Raw genomic sequence first — 21,366 nt, 5'->3', positions numbered from 1 at the left:
GATTTTAAGTGATGCACTCTTGTTCTCTCGGCGCAGTCATGTTAATACTGGACATATGCCAGTATGCCAGCACAGTTATTTGAACAACAGTAAATCAGCACCTGTCTCTCAGTATCAGCTATGAATGAGCTTACACAAATGTGCATGTTTGCCAGCTGGCAAAACACAGAAAATCCCAGAGCTGCCAACCCAGCACATCTCCATCCAGAACAGAAAACTAAACAGATCTCATTTAACCGTGCTTGAGAAATTAGTATGGAAAACAAGACAAAAAGCACACAAACATTTCAGAGCCAAGGGAACCTTGCCACCTGTTTTGCCCTGGGAAAACTGCACAATGATACTCAGATTGGCACTTTTCCTACAGAAGAAAATCAAAGGCCCAAAGGACTCTGAACTACAACAGCCACTGTACTAAACACAAAATCCAAACAGGGGTTATCTCCTATTGCAAGGTACTTGTTACAGTATCAGTGTCTTTCTTACTGTTGACAGAATTTGTGAGCGGTCTCTCTATTTGTGAGGGCAACAAAGACTTATCTCAAATATTCCATGTATCAGCTCTTCAGCAAGGCTGAGGAGAGGCCAAATTTCCAAACAGGTGAAAAATACATTTCAAAATGGACAATTTTACATTACACATTGTTGTTGCTTTTTTGTTGTTTGTTTGGTTTTGTTGGATGTGGGGGTTTTTTTGTTTGGTGGGGTTTTTTTGGTTTTTTTTTGATTGAGCATTCTTTAACATCAAGTTTGTTTCAGTGATTTTTATTCTGGCTTTTTAGTCCTCAAACACAACATTCATTTTCAGGGTAATTCTATCATATTTTCTAAATATTTCTGTCTACCAGGGGAAGCTGTCTGACCCAACCAGAGAAAGTGAAATATAGTGTAAGAATTGTTTCACCCTATTATAATTTGTGTTACTCAGTAGAGTTCTAGACTTACTGTAGTGATGCCACTGTTGGAAGAAGCATTATGGAAGTATAGTTCTGAAAATATTTCAACACCACTACAAAAGATAAGGCTTTCATTAAATCTGCTGCCTGGTTCTCCTTTAATCCCAGTGTTTCCTCAGCTGATGTTTTAAGACGATTATAACATGCATATCTTAAGACTTCTACCTAGAAAATACATTAATAAATTAATAAAAAACAGAACTAGTTTCAGATAGCAAATATGAATTTGCCCTCCATTCTACCTTACATTTCAAAGCGTCTTCAATTCTGCTAAAAGTAAGAGTGTTTTACACTTCAGATATATGCAAATGTCATTAAAATTCAGAATAGATAAGTGTGGGGAAGTGAGTATTTTGCCCCAATGGTGCAATCCATAAAGACTAACAACACAGATGAGGTTTTTAATTCCTATATTAATGATCTGTTGGAGTACAGCCTATTTATTACTACTTCTCCCTGTAGCCTATGCCCTATAAAAGCATTTGCTAATTAAGTGACAAGGACTAGGATGACAGCAGCTTGGCACCCCAATAGCAAAAAAAAACATTACCAAGAGGAAGACAACTGTCTGGTTAAGTGGTTACCATACAAATCATCTGAGCAGTTGGAAGAAGGGCTCCAAAGGACTGATACCTCACACATGAGAGTAAGAAAATGAAACTCACAAGAGTTCTGCTTCGACTAAGAAAGCACCAGAATCCTCAGCATTCATGCCTCAGTTCCACAATGGTGCTTCTTCCTACTCCTGACAAGAACCAGAATAGAAACAGATTAAAATCACCTCTCTGATACAACTCTGGAGTTTGAAGTGAAGTTTCAGAGTTATTCTAGCTTCCTTGGCTAGATTACATAATACAGTGAGTGCACTCCCAAACAATTACTAACTTGTTTTAACATCGTAACTTCACAGGAGAGACCTTTAGCCTCCAACACCTTACTTCTGTCACCTTCAGCAAGGTGATATTCCTTCACTAGGCAAAAGGAAAAAAGTTTCAGCTTAAAATTCAGTCCTACAAAAAAATCAGGCCAAAAGGCATCCATGGACAAGAAGAGTTGCTATCTGTTTTTCTAACTGACATCTCACACAGGGAAGGCAGGGACAAGAACAATGGCTCTACACCTGAGTGAGGCAAGATAAACCTTGGTCAAATGGGTGTCACTTTTCAGTCACAAAGTATATTCCGCATACCTAAAAGATCAAATATTATATCTGCAAAACCAAAACACAGGATAATCCACTTACTCATTCCCTACTCCTTTTCCAGCCTAAAAAGATGGCTTCTGCCACTATTTGTCATAAGCAGACCTTGAAGTATCTCATTTCACCTGATGTAGCTACAGCAGTTTCAGGAGGAAAAAAACCCACACAACAGTTAAAAAAAAAATCCCATTGTCTAGACCATTACTTTCCTATTGTCTAGACCATTACTTTCCAAAATTGGTGGTATTACACTGCTGGAAGCTGTAACTTCCTCAACACCTTACCAAACATAATAAAGAACATTCTAAAAAAATATAAAGACGGCCACAAATACCACTAATAAAGCAACAGGAGACAAATTTTTTGGTTGGTAAGGCATATCCCACAAATGCTTGCTTTTTTAAAATAAGCACAATTCTTGTTACAGCATTTAGCCTTTCTCATTACACTGAAGAGTACCTTCAAATAACTATTTCCTTATTGTAAGCCTGTCTATGCATTGTAGTGACAATTTTTACACAGCAAACACATTAAGACTGAAGTCATCCACTGAATCATTTCTGTAGTTATTAAACCAATTTTTATTGTTTCTTTGTCCTCAGGTGTTAACACTGAGTTAACAACTTGTGTTCTCCAACTTTAAAAAAGTCAAATATCCAATGTTGAAAAAGTATTTAAAGCCCACAACTTGAAAGTTTCCTACAAATCCTTAATAGAATAACTAAAATCAAGTATCTTTTAAGCCTATCAAATAGTACCACAAATACCATGGTAAGTGGATACTGTGTAATCTCACCTCTAATGTTTTACAAAGTTTTTGACAAACTCATGTTCAGACACTTAGGTTTAGGCCTCCTGATCAGGCTGCTAATTCCAGAGGCATAAGATCCTTTTCCTGTACAAACCTTTCACTAAAGGTTCAAAACAACACATAACAAAAAGTGAGAGAACTTTGAAACTGAAGCCATAGGGACAAAGAAAAAGCATGAGAAAGACTTGAGACTTCCAGTGAAAATTTACTTGCTCAATGCTGCTCTCAGGATATTTTTAATCTGAATACCAGCAAATCTATGTTATGCAGAATGACGTTTTTGATGTGTTTCAAATTTCTAAATTGACAGTGTTACTGTTTTCCTCCTTAAGACAAAGTGACAATCATTGTAGATAGAGAAGGCATGAGGAAAGTATTTATTGATGATGGAAAGCAATTCTTCCAGATGCTTTCTCAAGTCCTCAATAAATTTGTACCATCCCTTTTCCAGGAGCTTCTGCCCTTCCAGCTCAACTCAGTGAAGAGACTAACCATGCCCATCAGCTTCACAGGAAGTCAGAGCAGCCTGATCTACTGTTGGAGGCTTTTCAGTGCAGTGTGGTTATGATGCAACCATTCCTCTCTTGCTCAATAAAATTGATTCTTCAGAGATACGAACTCCTGGGCACCTCCCACAGCAGTCATCTCTACAATCAGCTCTAAAGAATAGGTTGAGGAGTTGTCCACACACAATTTCATAAAGCTGCTCTTGCCCCACAACAAAGAGATTAAGAACAAGATGACAAGAAGCCTTTTCCCACTCTATGCTTTTTGACTCCACAAATCTACAAAGCAAAGAAAAACAAAGATTTAAAGTGAGGTAGGAAGGCCTAGACAGCAACAAAATTGCCAAACCTTAATGTTAAATAAAACTTGCAGAAAGCAATTATGCCTACTGGGAAAGAATTAGTTTCCAGGGGAAAAAAAATTAGTGTGATTATCTGCAGTACAGTACTAATGTCAAAAGAAGAACTCTTGTTACTGCCTTGTAAGTCTGAGGACATGATACACACACAGCACTAACCAAGCTATGGTTCCAGCAACTCTACAGCTCATGTACAACAGCTACCATAAAGAAAAACACCTACACACAAACAGCCTTCCTACCTTTCTCTATACAAGCATTCTGCCCAATTAAGTGACTTCATGGTGATATTAATGTCTAAAGTCTGGTGACAAAGCATTTTGGTATTAACAAACAAATAAATTTCTTCCTGTTGTCAGTATTTATGTTGGGAGTTTAGAAATAATAGTCAAAAAGATATGATAGAATTAAGAAAAGCTTGCCTCCACTTGACATACTCAGATTCTCCTTGATTTATGCTGAAAATCAACCACTTCCTCCCCAAGAGGATTCAGCAGGGAAGGAACTGACTTGACAGTCTTGAAGACTGACATCCCACTTATGCAGCAAACAGGCACACAGAGGAGAGTAACAGAGCCCTGGGAGAGTACTGAGGCCCTGCCCTGCAGGTGGGAGCCCCAAACCAATTCTGTTCTTGGCCATCCTGCAAAGACCAGCAACAATGCACAGACTCACATTTAGATTTAAAACAGTTTGACAGTTCAAATATTGCAGTGCTGTTTATCTGATAAAACCCAAGTTAATAAAGATTCCAGTCCAGGAAAGTGTTGTCTGCTAACTCTGAGACACTGTTTCCAACACCTTCTGCAGTGGGATTTTGCTGAGCGTGGGCTGAAAACCAAGCAGCAGGTCCCTTGCCTTTTTTCCTGTACCATTTCCATGTCCTTTTTGTAGTCATATCCTCCTTTTAATATGAACTGGCATTCCTTTCCTTGCATGCTCGTTTTTATAACTACTCAAATATCTGCTTCCCTCCTTCCACACACTCACAGACATGTTACTCTTCTGACTAAATGCCACAGGAAAATGGAACCCTCTGTCAGTAATGAGTTGCTAGCAGAGTCAATAAGCAAATAGGAAGGACCAGCTGTAGAAACAACTCAAACTGGGAGGTTCTATCTATAAAAGGATCATTTAAAAATAATAAATTATAGCCCGGATACACCAAAGGAGGCTGTAGAATCTTTTATAATGGAAGTTTAAAGGACAAGCCAAAAGTGGCTGCCAAGGATAGAGCAGAAATACTTATGTCTAGCTTAGCTAAGGATACCGTAGTAATTCTCATAACATCCCTGCCTAGTTGTACATTAATTTTCAATTTAGGTAATAAAACTGATTAAGCAAAATGTATACATATTTTGCAATAGCAATATAGAGACCTCTGTAAGGCACCCGACTCTGCGCCACAACTGCTTGGCACGGTATTGTCTTTGAGATCTTCAGTTCAGAACTGAATTAAACAGCAAGGGAGGTATACCTGTGCTATATGTGGTGTCAGTATACACTCCAGACAAAGTTCCAGTTACTGGCAAAATTCAAAGATCTTAGGTGATGTAGCAGTGTCTTTAGATGACCCAGTAATTCTTGCAAGCCTTAACTGTTTGAGAAGTTCATAATGCCCTTATTTTTAGACAGAGTTCAACTACGAGTATAACATGATACAGATATTCATGCTCACCAAGACAGATACTCTTTTTTTTTTTTTTTTGGTCAGGATACCTCTCATAACTTTTGGGTCTGAAATCCCATGAGTAAATCCCTCACTTAACTCTATTGTTCTGTTCCTACTCTGTGCTGTTATTCTAGTTAGCAAGTCCTGTCAAACCTAGGTCAGAGGCAACAGAAGAAAGTGACAATAAACATTCCTGCACTAGACTCTTCAAGGCCTGCAAAATTACAGACAAACACAGAGAGAAATATTAATCTAAATGGTAATGAAGTCATAAAGTACAAAAAAAAACCAAAGCTCCCATTGAGTCACTTTGGGAAAGTCAGATCAGTAATATCTCTTAAACCTCCCACAATCCAGAACAAGATGTTCCAGAGATCAAGCCCACCACCATGACAATGTGCCCATGAGACAAAATACCACAAATGACACACTATCTAGTATCATTTATAATTTGTATGTTTAGAGGTAACAGAACTGCCAGTTTTATCCTAAGTGCATTACAAGTACTTGATAAAAAGAATTATATATGTGTTCTTCACAGTACCTCTGAGCACAACTCCAGCCTCGTTTCTCCTTTCACATTAGACAGTTAGATGCTGCTTATCTTTAAACACCCTGAAGACATTAAATAAATACTAGAAACAGGATCCTAGCCTCAGGTACAAGGTACTTATTTGGACAGGCACACCTTTCCCGATCAGCCAGCACTTTCAAAAGTCAGAGAACATTAATTTGACAACACAAATAACGACTAACAACTAATTAAGGACTTGAGGACCATCACTCCAGGGTACTCAAATAGAGGCCTCACAGGATAAGCACATACAGGACAAATACCCTGAGGATACTGATCCTTTTGCACCCACACTCATCTTGTTAAGTCATCCAAAAGTAAGATGCCCCCTCTCATTGTATTTATACTTTTTTGTACAATTCTATATTGACTCAATGACTCCTGTTTTCATGTACACACAAATAATAAACGGCAAAAAGTCCATTTCTAACAGTGGAACGTCACAAGTATTTCCAGTCTCTCTCAAAAGTTCAGCTACAGAATGCAGAGACCAAAAGAACACCTGAAAGAAATTCACAGCAACTTGAATACTTAGTACTGGCCTTGAACCTGAAGGTAAATGTGAAGAGATGATCATCCTGGATTTTAGTCTGACTGCTGTCCAAAAACACACACTTTACAATTAATAGTAACTGTCTCCTAATACAATACTTCATTTCAGTATAATGCTTGGATTCCCCTACAGTTTAAGGGTTTGGGATCATGGCTGTTCATTCATACAAACAGTCTCTGCCCAGTTAGATCTTAAAAGCAAACCTCAAGGTGCTGCACTTGCCATGGAAATTTAGAACAGGTAATAGTCAGACAGCTGCTTCAAACTAGACTGCTGATATTTTGACTAAGTTCAGTTTTTCTAAATTAGTTTCTATAACATCTAGTATTCAGGTGAACATCAATTTGAAGTGTTATAGTGATGGCTAACAAAAATCAAAATGCCAGTTTAACACTCTGTTCTGAATAAAGCACAGATTTTAATATGTTAATGAATAAAGGTGCACTAGAAATGTTAAAAGATCATTCATAGCATATAAGACCATTAACACATCTGAGCTGTAACATACTCTTATTCACAAGTAAAGCGAAGGCAACTTCTATGCACCACAACAGACTGCATTTTAAAAGAAGTTTCCACAGAAAAGGATGGAGGGGAAGAAATCACTGGAAAAAAATGTCAGCTACATAACAAAACAAAAATCCCAAACCCTTAAAACAGTCCAAGCATTCTTTGCTAAATCACTTCAGTAAACCCGATGTATGATACAAAACAATAGACAAATACATTATTGAAAAAGCTCTGGAGACGTGGTGGGTTTTGAGACACCTTTGATGATTTAAAGAGAAGGCTTCATTGCTCTTGTAAAACTACTTACACAGTAAGTTTAGAACTACCCTGGATCTTTCTCACCTTCAATCATTTAGCTGTGAGCCTGCAGATCAGACTGAAATTTAACTACAAAGCTTGGAAGTTACTGGAAGCACATCATGGTTCTCACATGAAGTCTGATCATCAGCACAGCTGGATTAATGACAGAGTTGGTCAGGCTGATAAAGCAGCAGAACAGAAACCTGCTTAAATGAGTTTGGAACTGCATCTATGATAACATTGTAATGCATTCTCACCCCTTCACACTAGAACTGCAGAGCTCTGGTTGAAACTAATGCAAAAGAAAAGAGTTTATCACTCAGGGTCTGCCTGCAGGGGGACTGTGGCTGTTTCTGTAAAAACAGACATCAGATACTCAGACTATCACCATTGCTCCCACAGTAATGCCACCAACTCCAGCCAACACCTTGAGATGTCTAGTTTAGCTCACTGCAAAGGAGAATAGCAGGGGAAGGCTTTTAAAGAATTTCAGGATTTGTTTATGCACATAAAAATAAACTGGGTATCAGGGATTTCTTTCAACCAACGAATTCTCAAATTAATCAATTACTACGAACGCTGGAAATTAATCTTTACTTTTAGCTACCTTTTTCCCTCTACCTGGATTCTGACATTCTCACAAGTAAACTGAGGTCTGCTATTTCCTAGTTATTTAGACACGACCTGAGTCTATTGGTACCTTTATACATGGGACAGCAGCTTCACCATAAAAGCTGTAAAGATGAATTCCTGTAATATACAGAACTTTAAAACATTTAACATTAGAAAATGTCTCCACAGTAAAGCAGTTGCTACAAAATGCATTAGAGAAAGTTTTCCAAACAGGGAAAATAAGACAAAAACCAACCAAACAAAAAACACCAAACAAACCCTTGTTTTCAACTGTTACAAAAGCTGGCTTTATAAAGAAATGTCCTGCACAGAGTCTCTCACAAAACCCCAATAAAATTATTCATGTCTACCCATTTGAAAGCATTACAAACTTGTGTTAGTGAAAACTAAAAATGCATATATCTAGCTAAACAGAAAAACTTCTGTAGAGTGGTTTGCCTTTACACAAGAGTAGATACATGGAGATCTCAATGCCTTTGGGTATTAAACCAATATAAAAATAATATCCATTTTCTAATGTAGGTATCTATTACATCAATAAAACTGGATAAAAGTTTTTTTTGTTTAACTTCAAGAAAAAAAAAAAACACATGAATTGTCATGGAATGGACATAATATATTGTAAGATAGTTTTCTGGCATTTCACTGAAATGCAAACAATGTGGAAAGTAACTTCATGAAAACTCAAGAACTAGAAAAAGGAAACAAATTATTTTTCAATGCCTGAAAGATAACTCAGTGTCCTGTTCCTCTACAATAAACCTTCCCAGAACAGTCAGAGCAGCAGAAACACTACCAGCACTATAAAACTGCATTTCACAAGTTACTTCTTTTAAAAGGTCTTTTCCACATCCCACGTTCATAGCAGCAAGCCAATGACAACATCAGATTTTCTTATTCATATTATTTACTTCAAACCAATCTCTGATTATTGGAGTTAGAACTGTGGCATAAGCAGCAAAGTAAACAGAGAAGAGCAGTTAATTATATTGTAATTTCAGTGCAATAAAATCTGTGGTTCCAAATTCAGCAGCCATGAATGGAGTTCCTTAACACATGCATCTAAGTGTTGTTAGGCAAAGACTACCAAAGGAATGTGTACCATCCCACAAAACCCATAACCCAGCTAAATGAAAGACATTTACACTTACATATGGGAAAACCAACAGCCATCAGTGTTTAACACTACATGAACGCAAAAAATATATGGCAGAGGTTAAAAAAATAAACTAATTATTTTTAGCTTTTTCTCTTTTTTCCAAAAAGCTCTGCAACTTGTCAAATAAATAATTAGTGACAAAAAAACATTTGGAAGAGTGATAGAAGAAATATTTGGAGCCTGAAAGTTCTTCATCACTCACTGATTTTGAGTGAAGCAAATAAAAGGACTATCACCTGACTTCAGTGGAAAATACTTTGGCTGACAGTCTTGTACATTATCAAACAGGAAGCAATCAACACTGAGAGGGAAAAACTAAACACACACCTTGAACACCTCAGAGAAGAAACCAGAGCCAATTTTCTCACACGTGAAGTCATCAAGACGAGTAAGTCTGGAAAAGGCACTTATCAGGGCTCTGTATGAAGAGGTGCAAACTCTTCCTATCTGGGATGCAGTCCCTTCTCCCGTGCCACCATCAAAGTCTTCGGCGCGCTCCAAGCGTGGTGGAAATCCTGCTATTGAATTCCGCTTACTTCGGTCCATTTTGAAAACAAGATTTTATTTCACTGCAGGAGGACTTCTCACATCTTAGGTAATTTGCTGTCTTCTCTACTCTTGTTGGATCCTAAAATACAAGAAATTGAGATTACCATTACTGTGATGATATCTAATAAGTTTGACAGGACTCCAACAAAGCTTATACCCATTTAAGAAGCAAAGAATGAAGATATCCAAGCAGGGGCACAAAAAAGAAATAAAACAAACCACTACACAACATCAACAGTAAGGACAGCAACCTAATGAAATTTTCCTTTAGATTCATGGAAACACCCTATGCTCTGGCCATTCTGAGACAAAGAGGCTTAGAACTCAAAAACTTAACTGGTAACATCTTCCATTTCCTTCCCCCCAACCCTTTCTTTCTTTACTTAAATTCTGGTTGCTACAGCAAGCAACTGAGCAGGAGGAAACCCACAAAAATGTAACATTTTATTCTATTTCAGTTGCAATTGGTGACCAATCTATTGCTACAGCAAGAAATTATTTCACTTTCCTGAGTGAACAAGGGATCTCCAACTATAAAAAAATATAGATCGATTTTCAGCAGACATAAGGAAAGTTACTCACTTGAAATGTCAAAACCTTGTTTCTAGAGCTTTCATTTATGAGTGCTCCAAGACCAATTCCTTACCTGGTAGGAACACAAGGTTATATCCACTGAACACCTAGCCCCTAAATTTAAAAAACACAACAATCCTGCTACAAAAACAAAGCATTCTTTTAATAATCTGCCAGACAAATTTCCCTCACAAAGATATTTTTTAAAGCTATATTAATTTCAGTTACTGAAAACACAGGAAACAGCTACATTAGCCAAGTAGGAGAAAAGAGGGGGAAAAAAGGAAGGGGGACCAAGAATTTTTTTCTCTCTTTTTAAGAGGATGATGAAGTAATTAGGATGACTCTGGAGCCCATCAATTTCAGCTTGGACTGGCAAACTTGACAGGTGGCCTAATTCATTTTTTTTTCTTTAAACCTGAGACTTAGGAGGTTATTCACTTATTCCAAACTTCATTGTTCATTTACAGCAATTTGGTGAGCACCTACAAAGCCTGAACAAAGTGAACAGTCACAAAGAGAATACTTTTTTTTACCCCCTGAGGGTGAATGGAAAAACTAGAAGGAGAGGAAGGAAAGAATAAAATAATTAAAAAAAAAAAAAAAAGTGGGCAAAATAACCACAGAGCAGGCAATTACACTTCTATTTACAGAGATGTACAGAACCTGAACAATACATTACATTTGAAAAGCATCTCAAAAACAGAGAACACCAGCTGCCCTCTGAAAACACAGCAGTGCTGCTATACCCACGTTTTACACGCAGGGTATCTTTTGGAGATGCTCTGTGCCAACACATCAGGCAAACACACAGACTTTCCCTGCTTTCAGAAATAAGCTCTGTTGAACTGTCTGGAATTAATTTGAGGTTGTCCGCTCCAAAAAAGAACGGTGTTTATTTCAAACATCTTAACACCTCTCTAAATGGATGTCAGTGGGTATAAGGGACTCTCACCAAGGCATGATCATGAAAATTTAATCTCTATCAAATCCCACATCATGTTTTTCCTACAGAATTTTGTAGGCAGACTCCCACATGCCTGATCTTAGTGCACTTTTCAGATGACAGTGGCCAACTGGCACACAGGAGATCAGGATCCAGTTTCTGATCTCGTATTCTTGAGTCAGGAGCCTTGAGGGTCTGGAAAAGGCACAGAAGCACCACAGGAAGATAAAGCCTATTACATGTCCTCAATGGGAGAAAAATAGCCCAGAGAACCTCCTCAGCTACAAGATGCCTGGGACTTTCCAAGGCCCATTTAAATAATTCCTTTTGATCTGAAAAGGACAAGCTATATTTTGGTTACTTTTCAAGGAGATAAAGAAAGCACTGTCTATGGAAAGAGAAAAGACAGAGGAAACCGTGGCATTAACAATTAATTTTTTGGATCAGAAGATGCAATCGTTGAAGACTGACCAGAAAATCTACTGTAACTGAAGGATTTTTTTATTATTTTTAGAACTTATTTCCATCAGAGTAGCACCCACATGCACCAGACACTTTCCATGGAAGGAGGCAAGCATCTGCCCCAGAAAGGCACAACCTGACAACCCAGCATCACAGGGTACCCTAGGATCACCACTGCACAGAAAGTGCAGAACCCCTGAACAAATCCAGTGAAAAAATGCATCTGTACTGCAACCCAGCAAACTAAAGACTAGAAGTTCTCAGGCAAAGCAAGACTTGAAAAATGGAAAAACAAAATAGGAAAGACTGCTGTTGTTTTAACTAGAGGAAGATAGACCAAGTTAGATAAGCTGTATTAAACAGGAGGAAAAGTCCAAATCTCTTAAGTATCCAGATACCATTAACAAAAGATGGCTTCCACACAGTTTCTACATCTACTTAACAAAGCAAAAAATCTCCCTCACACATATACACATCCTTTGATTAAAATCACACGGTAAACTTTGCAAAACTCTGTACAAATTCCACAAGGAGAGAAGAGACTCAATGCACTTCACACAAAATAAACCCCAAAAGGTTTTGCCACCTGGATTCCCAAGTAAACCATTCCTTCATTTTCGTCTACTAGAGTTTAACTTTCCAGACAGCTACAAAAAAAATCCTTGGAAATTATTAGGATACAGCTCCATTATCTTGCCCAGGATTCCACAGACAGAATTACAGGAAAATTTCAAGTGGGCACAATTCCAAGTGGGCCTCCTGTCATTTTGGCCAATTACACTAATGATCACATTCTCAATGAAATCAACCAAGGTTTAATTGACTGTCAAGTCAGTCTGAGGTACTTTAATTTACTACCTTGTATGATTAATTAAAGTGCACTGAACAGAAGCCAAGACTATCCTGTAAATCCTGTAACCAACTAAAAGGTTGTTGGGTGGGTTTTTTTCATATTAAGGTTCAGCTTAAAAACACTTGAGCTGTGCTCAACAGTTAAAAGACACTATACCCTAGAAAAAACATTTCCTAATAAATTCTCAGCTTTCAGAACAATATTTCCAACACCTCAATACAAGAAAAATGCACCCCACTCTGTCATGACCGAAATAATTCTGAAATTCACCTCTCAAAATGCTTATCTGCCATATTCAGCCATTTCTCACATTTTTTAAAAAATACAATTTCAGAACATTTCATGCCCTACTACATTTTAATTTCTTAGCTTACCAAAACACACCTTGAAAGAAAAAAAAAAATCTGTATTAATATAATATTAAGATCAGTTTCTTCACTGAATGAATGCATTGATCTTTTAAGCACAGAAATTACTATAAATACAACTACTATCAGCATTAGTTTGGTTAATTAGAGATTTACCCTTCAAAACCAGTGCCTGAACCTGCAATTATTTAAAGATGGAAACCCCACAACAGCACATCAAGTTATACCCTAAACATCAGTGTCTAACAGGTGGAATATATTAGCCAGTAATTAACATTTTATACTTCATAGATATAAAAATGGGTAAGGCTCCTCAACTTCAGCAGCTTCCCTTTTATGCCTCAGAGCATAAAACAAGATCCTTCCAAAAAACATTCCAGCTCATTACTAAGAGGTTTTCTGTCCCCAGTATCTTTATAAATACGTGCATATTTGCACTCAAATGTCAAACTCACAATTTCCTAAAAGATGGCCCTAATAACAACAACCATTTTTAGACACACAGACCATCGCTAGGCATTCAGCCTGGAAAGCAATAAATCTGGCACACTCATGTTATTAATTTGAAAAGATTTTCTGAAGAACAAGATGCCAAAGCTTTGACAAAAGTCATTTGCCAAGAGTTAACTATTTAAACTTGCAGTCTGATGAAGCTTCAACAGTCAGCACTACAAAAACAAAGGAATTAAAGGAATTATGCTGGCAAGTGTCACTCAACAAAATAATAACTCAAGGGGGAAGAAGACTTCACTGTAGTATTGTGAAAATTCCAGAAGGGCTTCAAAGAAACGTAAAGAACAAAATTTTCCAAAGACTGAATTGACTGAAGTCCTTAGCCTGGAGGACAAAAACGAACAAACAAATGAAAAAATGTTTAAAAATTAAATCAAAGAATTTAAACTGAACAGTAAAGAGAACCAGACACTCAACAATTTTGTTCTCAGCCGCTGTCACCTGCTCCCCTAACAGGAAAGTTCCTTGGTTTGTCCATAACTTAGCTTCTTGTCCTTGAGAGGAAGACAATATCAAATATTTACAGAGGAGGTAGCTACAAATACCAGAGCTTGGGCTATGTTTGGCCCAGCTCATCCCAAACCTGAAGTCTTTTTTGACTACTTCATGGGACATGTCTTTAGGTTCAGTTTATAGTTTTAGTTACAACACTGCATTTGAACATGAAGATCCCAATATTTTCTATTTTCACTTACATGACATTTTGCTTTAATTTCATCTCCCCTGTACAGGATAATTCCCAGCTGTAGCCAGTACTGTCATAGCATAAGCTTCCTGCAAACTAGGACTGACATTCCTCAGAAGAGACCTGCATTAGCCCTACTACACCACTCCAGAAACTGGAAGTCTGCTGAACTGCCTCATGGTTTTATAATGCAAACAAACCTCCACAAGAGGCTAAGCTGAAACAAACAGTTCATTTATTTTGTGACTGTAGCCAAGTTTGAAATGAGTAAGAGAGACCAGCTATTACCGCAGAGCACAGGATTCAGGGCCAAGGTCGTAGGTTTCAAAATATTTTCATCAGGCATAGGCATAAATTTTAGCACATATTTAGAAGGCAAATATAACTGAGGGAGAACATTAAAAACTCACAAACAAACAAAAAACTACTGATCTTTATGCCCACAGTGTAATTACCAGCATTTTCCAGGGTCCAATTACAACACAAAACTAAAGCTCTACCAAGAACCTTGCAACAATCCACTCCTCTCACAGCCTGGTTTCAGTCACTCCAACCCACGGTGCAGACAGGTTCTAGCCTGGTTACAGAGCATCGTTAGAGTTAAATAACCACTCAAGTAGAACATGTACAAGACACAGCTGCTGCTTCACATGGTTAATTTTAATATATTATGTTTGCTTAACAAAACATAGTCCAGCAGAGACAGTGAGAAGCTGCTCATGCCTTCCAGGTGTCAGCAGGCTGACATTTGCTGAGCTCTTAACAAAAAGAAAAGGAATCAAAGTCTTCTAATACCAACAGGTATTGTAACATCTCAATCTAGGAATTTCCCCCCCGGCCTCTCTGCTGGGTTTGCAATGAGGGCTGACAGCTCTATTAGCACTGAGGGTTTCACATGAGACTGGAAGCAACTTTTGTTGTTTCAATGCAGCCAGTGAGACAATCCAGAACAGCAAAGCAAAGAGAACATGAATGCCTGAAAGAGGGATGAGGACAAAGTAGACAGGCTGAATTTCATACCTGACTGACAACTCTTGGGCACAATCTTATATTTATGCATCACCACACAAGGCAGTCAATATTTGTATTTTCCAGCTAAAAGTATCATCTCCACAAATATTTAAGACACATTCTGTAGCCTACCCTTACTAAGCAAAAACCTGAGTTACTGGTTTCACCTTAGAGTGAAACACCAACTACCTTGTTTACTGCAGTAGTTACTGCACAAACTGAACAGTAACAGTCTTCACTGGTTTATGACTTTTTGAAGCGAGAACAGGGCTTCCCAAACCCGTTGTTCTGAAGGTACTAGGGACACGGAAGTCTGCTGGTATTTACAAACCAATCTGAAGCTCCCAGTATAATTGAAAACATGTAACTCACAGTCTGAGAGCCATGGACCTGGAGCATACAAGGTCAGCTTTCTAAAGCAAAGTTATCTCAACCAACTCCACTCCTGCCTGCAAAAGCTGTTACATTTCTCCAGTGCAACCAACAGGACAATCACACCAGAAAGTGGCTTAGCCACTAGCAGCAATGTGTTCAACTTAACAAAAAGTGACAGGATCATATGAAAAGAAGCTTACAATCTAAGTCAGAAAGAAGACTTGGCAACAGACAACAGATGGAGCTGGTGTGATACAGTTGCTGATTATTAGATGGACTTACTGATGAACACACAGCTCCAAAGGAATATGTTAGGGAACTAATAAGCAGGAAAAGGGCTTTAAGAAAAAGTTATTAACATTGACCTTTTTTTGATCTTGCCTAGCAGAGCTCTTATTTTTGTGCTAGTTTGCAAGATGCCAAACTGCAAGGAAACAATAAAGACTTTTGCCATTATGCAAATGCATGGTTGTCCGCTACAGGAAAAATACAGAAAGGGAACCTATGATGCAAGCGAACCACAAGCTTCATTCTTTTCTACAGCAGACACAGAAGCAACAGTCCCCTCCTTTAACCCCGCATTTCTTTCTTGAGTCTGTGAAACCATTTGCATAAAGGATTACAATGGCAAAAGCAAATATCTGGAATTAGAGGGTATAACTAGGTTACAGAAGGCCTGTGCCTCCAGAGCAGCTCTTCTGAACTAACTTTGTCCTTCCACAGCCACAAAAATATGAAGAACTGAAGCAAGGATTGCTCTGTTGCCCTAATTTGTGCTTGGTCCAACTGCAAGCTGTTCATCCTAATGAAAAGCCACAAAACAAATCAAAGTAAAAACACAGGACAGCACACACTTGCCACCAGGTATGGGGAATACACTTTGCCTATACTGAACTTTGCCTTCAGTTTAAACGATTCGTTTTGCATAAAGGTTTTACACAAACCAAGACGGACAATGGAATTACTCAGCCATGTCTACAGCTGAGCACTGCAAGAATCAGAAAATGACATTTTTATTGGCATGCAACAATAATTTCCAAGGATGATGACTAAATGGAAAGGTTTATGATCAATGCACAGGGCATGCCAGAGTTTCTCATAAAAAGTCTTATCTTAGGTTGCAAATTCCACTGCCTAATTACATCCATGGAACTGTAAGTCTGTTGATTTTGCAGACAATAAAATATGCTAGAACTATGATCTCTTAAAAAAAAAAAAAAAAAAAAAAAGTCAAAGCACAAAGGCTTCTCATAAACTAGCCTAAATGTTAGCTGTTGCTTTTTTTAGATGGGCAAACAGAAAAGTTTAAATAAAATTCAACTCAGTACTCTTCAAATTCAATTCATTACTCTTGAAATTGTAGCTTTCAACTATTACAGCGGCACTTACAGGAACTCCCAAGTGGGAAGTCCCCTGTACTTCAAGCAAAAATCCTTCCGACTCTCCAAGGAATGCAACATTAAGAGCAACCACCTACATTTATATATAGCACGTCTCACCTGAAGGCCATAAAGCAAACATAGATGCACATACACTTGAACACTCGAGCCTGTCATTAACGCGTGATTCACTTATTCATACAGGGCAGCACTTAAACAGCAAAACCCGAGACAAGCCCTCACACCTCTTGGTAAAGCGAACATTTCTAAGGCAGCCCTGGACGGGCAAAGATCCACGCCGGGCGCTGCCAGACCCTTGCCCCCGGCTCCGAGCGCGGCTTTCCCGCAGCGCCCGCCGCCCCTCACCTGCCGCCACCGGGACGGACGCGGCCCCTCCGCGCACCTGCTCCCCGGAACGGCCCTCTCACCTCACCGCGGTGAGACCCCTCCGCCGGCAGGGAGCCCCTTCCTCGGCGCAGCCCCGCTCCCCGCCGCCGACCCGCCCGGACCTGCCCCGCGCCGCCCCCGCGCCGGCCGTTACCTGAGCGGCGGCGCCTGCAGGGCCCGCGGGCGGCGCGGGCTTTCATGGCCGCATCCCCCACCCGCGGCCCCTCAGCACCCCGGCGCGGGTCCGCCCCGCCGCTGCGGCCGGCGCGGGGCCCCCATGTGAGGCGGGAGCCCGGCTGCGGGACCCCGACCGCCGGCTCCGCCTCCTCCGCCTCCTCCTCCTCACGAACCCCACCGCCCACAGCGCCGGGGCGGGAAGCGGCCGGGAGCCGCCCCTCCCCGCCGCCCAATCGGCGCCAGGAGAAGTGTGATGGACGGTGCCTCTCAACCAATGGAAAAAGGAAACTGGGCGGAGGGATTCGCAGGTAGTCCACGTGAGTGCCCCTTTCCAATTGGTCTTGGGTGCTTGAGCGACAGTCACTCTGACCAATGACAGGAGCATCAACAATTCCTGGGAGAGGCGAGGGAGGCGGTGGCAGGAAGGAGAGGGAGCATTGCTATGGGCGCCTCGCCCTCATTGGTCAGCCCCTGAGGGCGGTTATAAATAAGGGAATCAGCCAATAAGAGAGCGGGGTGGGCAGTGATGGACGGCCGAGAGAGCCAATAGCTCTCTCGTGTGTTTATAGCGGCGGGGGCTGAAGCTGTCAGTGGGGCGGGCGCTCGGATGTCCCGGTCCAGGTGTCGGTCCCATCCCCATCCCCATCCTCATCCTTATCCTTGGACCCTCGGTGACCACAGCTGGGCTCCGCGATGGTAATCTTACTGTTATTCCTCAAATTACCCGTGCCCTGCTGCGCTTCCCACAGGACTGATCCCTTGTTCTGGTCCCCTCTCTCCAGGACTTGCAACTTCAGCGTTTTCTCTTCCCGTTCTTCCCATCTGCCCGCCGCTCCTGGTGTCGGTCACACGGCTCGGCCCCACCCCGGTCCCCGCCAGGAACCTGCTTAATCCAGCTCAGATATTCTGGGGGTTCGGCTGCCAAGATGAAGTAAACCTGGGGTATCTCACATACAAACTGTTACTGTTGAAATTATCACTTATACTCATGTAGGCAGCCTGTAACAGGTATGGGAAAAGATACCTTTATTCCTGCTGCAGCTCACTGCCACATTCCAAGTACCCATTCCAAAGAACGGCAGAACTAGAACATCTCATTAAACAGTTGTGAGAAGGATTTGGTTTTGTTTTACATCGGCGAGAGGCTGATTTTTTTTTTTTCCCCCTGACCTCATCCTTGGCAGAGGCTGAGCTATTTTTCCCAAAACTATTCAACAAACAAAATTCATTTACTGTACAGTTTTGGATAGAATAACGAAATCCCAAACAGTAAAAAAAAAACAGAGTTGTAACTAAAAAGGATCCTGGACAAGAATGTGTCACTCGGGTTTGCCATACCATATTAGTAATAAGTTTTCTCATTATTGTTTGTGATTAATTTTACATCTTGTCTTTTCAGCATGATCTAAAATGCGCTTGAGGAAGTTTGATGTTGGACACATTAGCACCAGCTCTAAATACTGGACAGAGACTTATTCTTAGAGCTGGATAAAAATCTCTCTATTCTGCAATGTCTTGATTAAATTTAGTCTCAGAAGTTCAATCAAGAGTGAAACCTTCTCCGTAGTTTTAACTACAAAAAATATAAACATATTTGCACAGGTAACAGATTAAAAGTACTTTTTGTGTGGGCAAAAAGTGTCTTGTTTTCTTGATTTCCTCCTGGATTTCCTTCACACTCACAAATGTTAAATATCAACCACCTGCAAACATCTAGCCTAATGACAGCACAAACACAGGGTGCAGCAAAGCTTTGGTGATTAGGCCATTAAAAATTATTATCGTATCCATCATATTTTAATGAGTGACAGAGCAGATGGAGCTACCCAGATCCATCAGTCTGTTCTCTGTATATTCAAGCAGAACTGAGTATCATGATACAGGTTTTTAGCAAGATTTTTCTTTAGAACTTTTTTTTTTTTTTTTTTTTTTTTTTTTTTAAGTTAAATTTCAACGCTTTATATTTTGCTGGGATTTATCTCAGCAAGATTTTGCAAAGTCAGCTCTGCAACATCTTCACCATGTTAGGGTCCAATGATCCCTGCAACTTTGCACCCCATTAAAACACCCAGTACCTCCCTATCCCGGGTCCCCTCGTCCCTGCTGTTTTGGGAGCTATTAGTTGGCTTTAAGATGACATCTGGTGGTAGTTTTTATTACTGCTCTTTTTAGGAACTGATCCCAGAACTACGCAAATTAATTTTCTTTCCCCTGTTCCCCATCAAAAAATTTACCTCCTTTTTGTTTCCCAAGCAAGACATGTGCAATTCCTGCTTTTGGACTGCAAATGTCTTACCGGTGACATCCAGGAATCAGCGCTTATCCCACAGTCTGGCGCGAAGTAACATCATTCGAACGCACCAGAGCGATGCAGTAAGGCTAAATCTCCTCTGGAAACACTCACATTGTGTTTCACGTAACATTGCATGGGGTCCTGTGACTCGTGACATCACTGAGCCCTGTTCTGAGAGGGAAATAAAACCATCTCAAGATTCCTCCTATGGCTTCATCTCAAAGCAAGTCCTACGTTCTGAAAGCAGGAAAAAAAAAAAATCCCGTACATAGCAGCAGAACTTTGTCTCACAGAGTCCCCGTCCCCTCTCGCAGCTGGCAGAAGCACCGGGGCGAATCCGCAGCCTCGAAATCTGCGGAAGACGAGTGACTTTTGTAGTCTCCGTCTGCTTCCCGGAGAGAGGAAAATGAACACCGCCTCAGAAGACTCATCAAAGAGACTCATCAAAGGCAGAGTCTGGCAGATGTCACAGCGCTCTCGTTCTGCCGATCTGGTCTCGCATCCCAGAAGGGTCCCGCAAGCTGTAAATGCTCACGGCGGGTGTTCCCCTCTCCTCCGGATGCCCCCAGGCTGCTCCACGCAAAGATCGGCCGCTCCGAAAAGCAGCTCTGTGGCTTTGCGGTTTGCTCCTCTCTGCTCTCAGACTGCCTCTCTCCTCCAGACGGATCACTTTGTTTTTTTAAATGTAATCGGTTTGGCAAAGCAGCAGCGGAAGGTTCACTCACGGTTGGACATAAAAATAGACATTGGAAGGTGGGTGAGAGCAGGCAGAAGGGAGGATTCCCTTCCTAGGGGTTTTGGAAATGCCCCGGAGGAGAGACGTTTGGGAGATTTCTCCTTCCCAAGAAGAAGGCTGATGCTATAAAGCCATGCAAATTTGCCCCCACTGCAGGAGACCGGGTGTTTTCCCCAGCAGAAGTTCTGTGGGCTCCAAAATTAAACAAGTGTCACACGACAGGAATTGTCTCTCTTCCCTCCCAGGGGACCAAGACAGTGGTTTGACCTCACAGTATTGTGATGAGATTGGGCATTTTAGTGATTTAAACTGTTAAATACTTTATGTAATGAAACCTGTCAAGAAAAAACTATCTTTGGATAGGATTGGTAAAATTGTACTCTGATTTACTCCCGTGGAGATCTGAAATCACGTCACAAGAACTGGAAGAGAGGGTCCCCATGGGAATGCCAGGAATCTGGCTCTTGATTCATGTCAACATAGGCCCTTTTCTAGCCCCTGTCCTAGGTGGTTGTTTAACATAACAGCCATGACAAATGATGCCTTTAAGTTCTCAGTCACACACGGAACCCCTAGATTTTGAAAACCATCTTAATGGGTTCCCTGGGAGGAACATTCTCCCACCTGTGCCTCCCTCAGCCAGCCTTGCAGGTGGCATTTGCAGAACAGGGACAAGTTTGCTTGTGGGTGAGAGGGCATTTCCTGCTACTCTGAGCAGGGGAAGGGAGAAGGCACAGCTGGGGCTGTGCTCTGCCCCCCTGCCCCTTGTTTTGTCATGCCCATGCTCCTGGCAGCAAGGAGGGCTCCTCGGGGGCAGCCTGCGTG

At 40.6% G+C, this 21,366-nt stretch overlaps 1 protein-coding gene across 3 annotated transcripts in view; it reads right to left on the bottom strand.

Annotated features, from left to right (window-relative positions):
* The window catches only part of TESK2 (testis associated actin remodelling kinase 2), a 79,119-nt gene extending 61,539 nt beyond the window's left edge, over positions 1-17,580 (bottom strand). Inside the window, exons 1-2 of one of the 3 annotated variants that reach the window (XM_040072639.2) lie at positions 17,490-17,580; positions 9,562-9,862 (exon numbers count right to left, since the gene is read on the bottom strand). In XM_040072639.2, the coding sequence (XP_039928573.1) occupies positions 9,562-9,780 (219 nt within the window). In that variant the 5' untranslated portion in view covers positions 9,781-9,862; positions 17,490-17,580. Of the gene's footprint in view, positions 1-9,561; positions 9,863-14,638; positions 14,659-17,376; positions 17,432-17,489 lie in introns of those variants that run through there. The other 2 variants (XM_058421719.1, XM_040072640.2) reach the window with 2 other exon arrangements.
* Between the last annotated feature and the right edge of the window lie 3,786 nt (positions 17,581-21,366).

This window comes from Hirundo rustica, chromosome 9, assembly GCF_015227805.2.
Source record: "Hirundo rustica isolate bHirRus1 chromosome 9, bHirRus1.pri.v3, whole genome shotgun sequence".
Classification (NCBI taxonomy): domain Eukaryota; kingdom Metazoa; phylum Chordata; class Aves; order Passeriformes; family Hirundinidae; genus Hirundo; species Hirundo rustica.
This window is presented reverse-complemented; position numbering and strand designations above follow the sequence as displayed.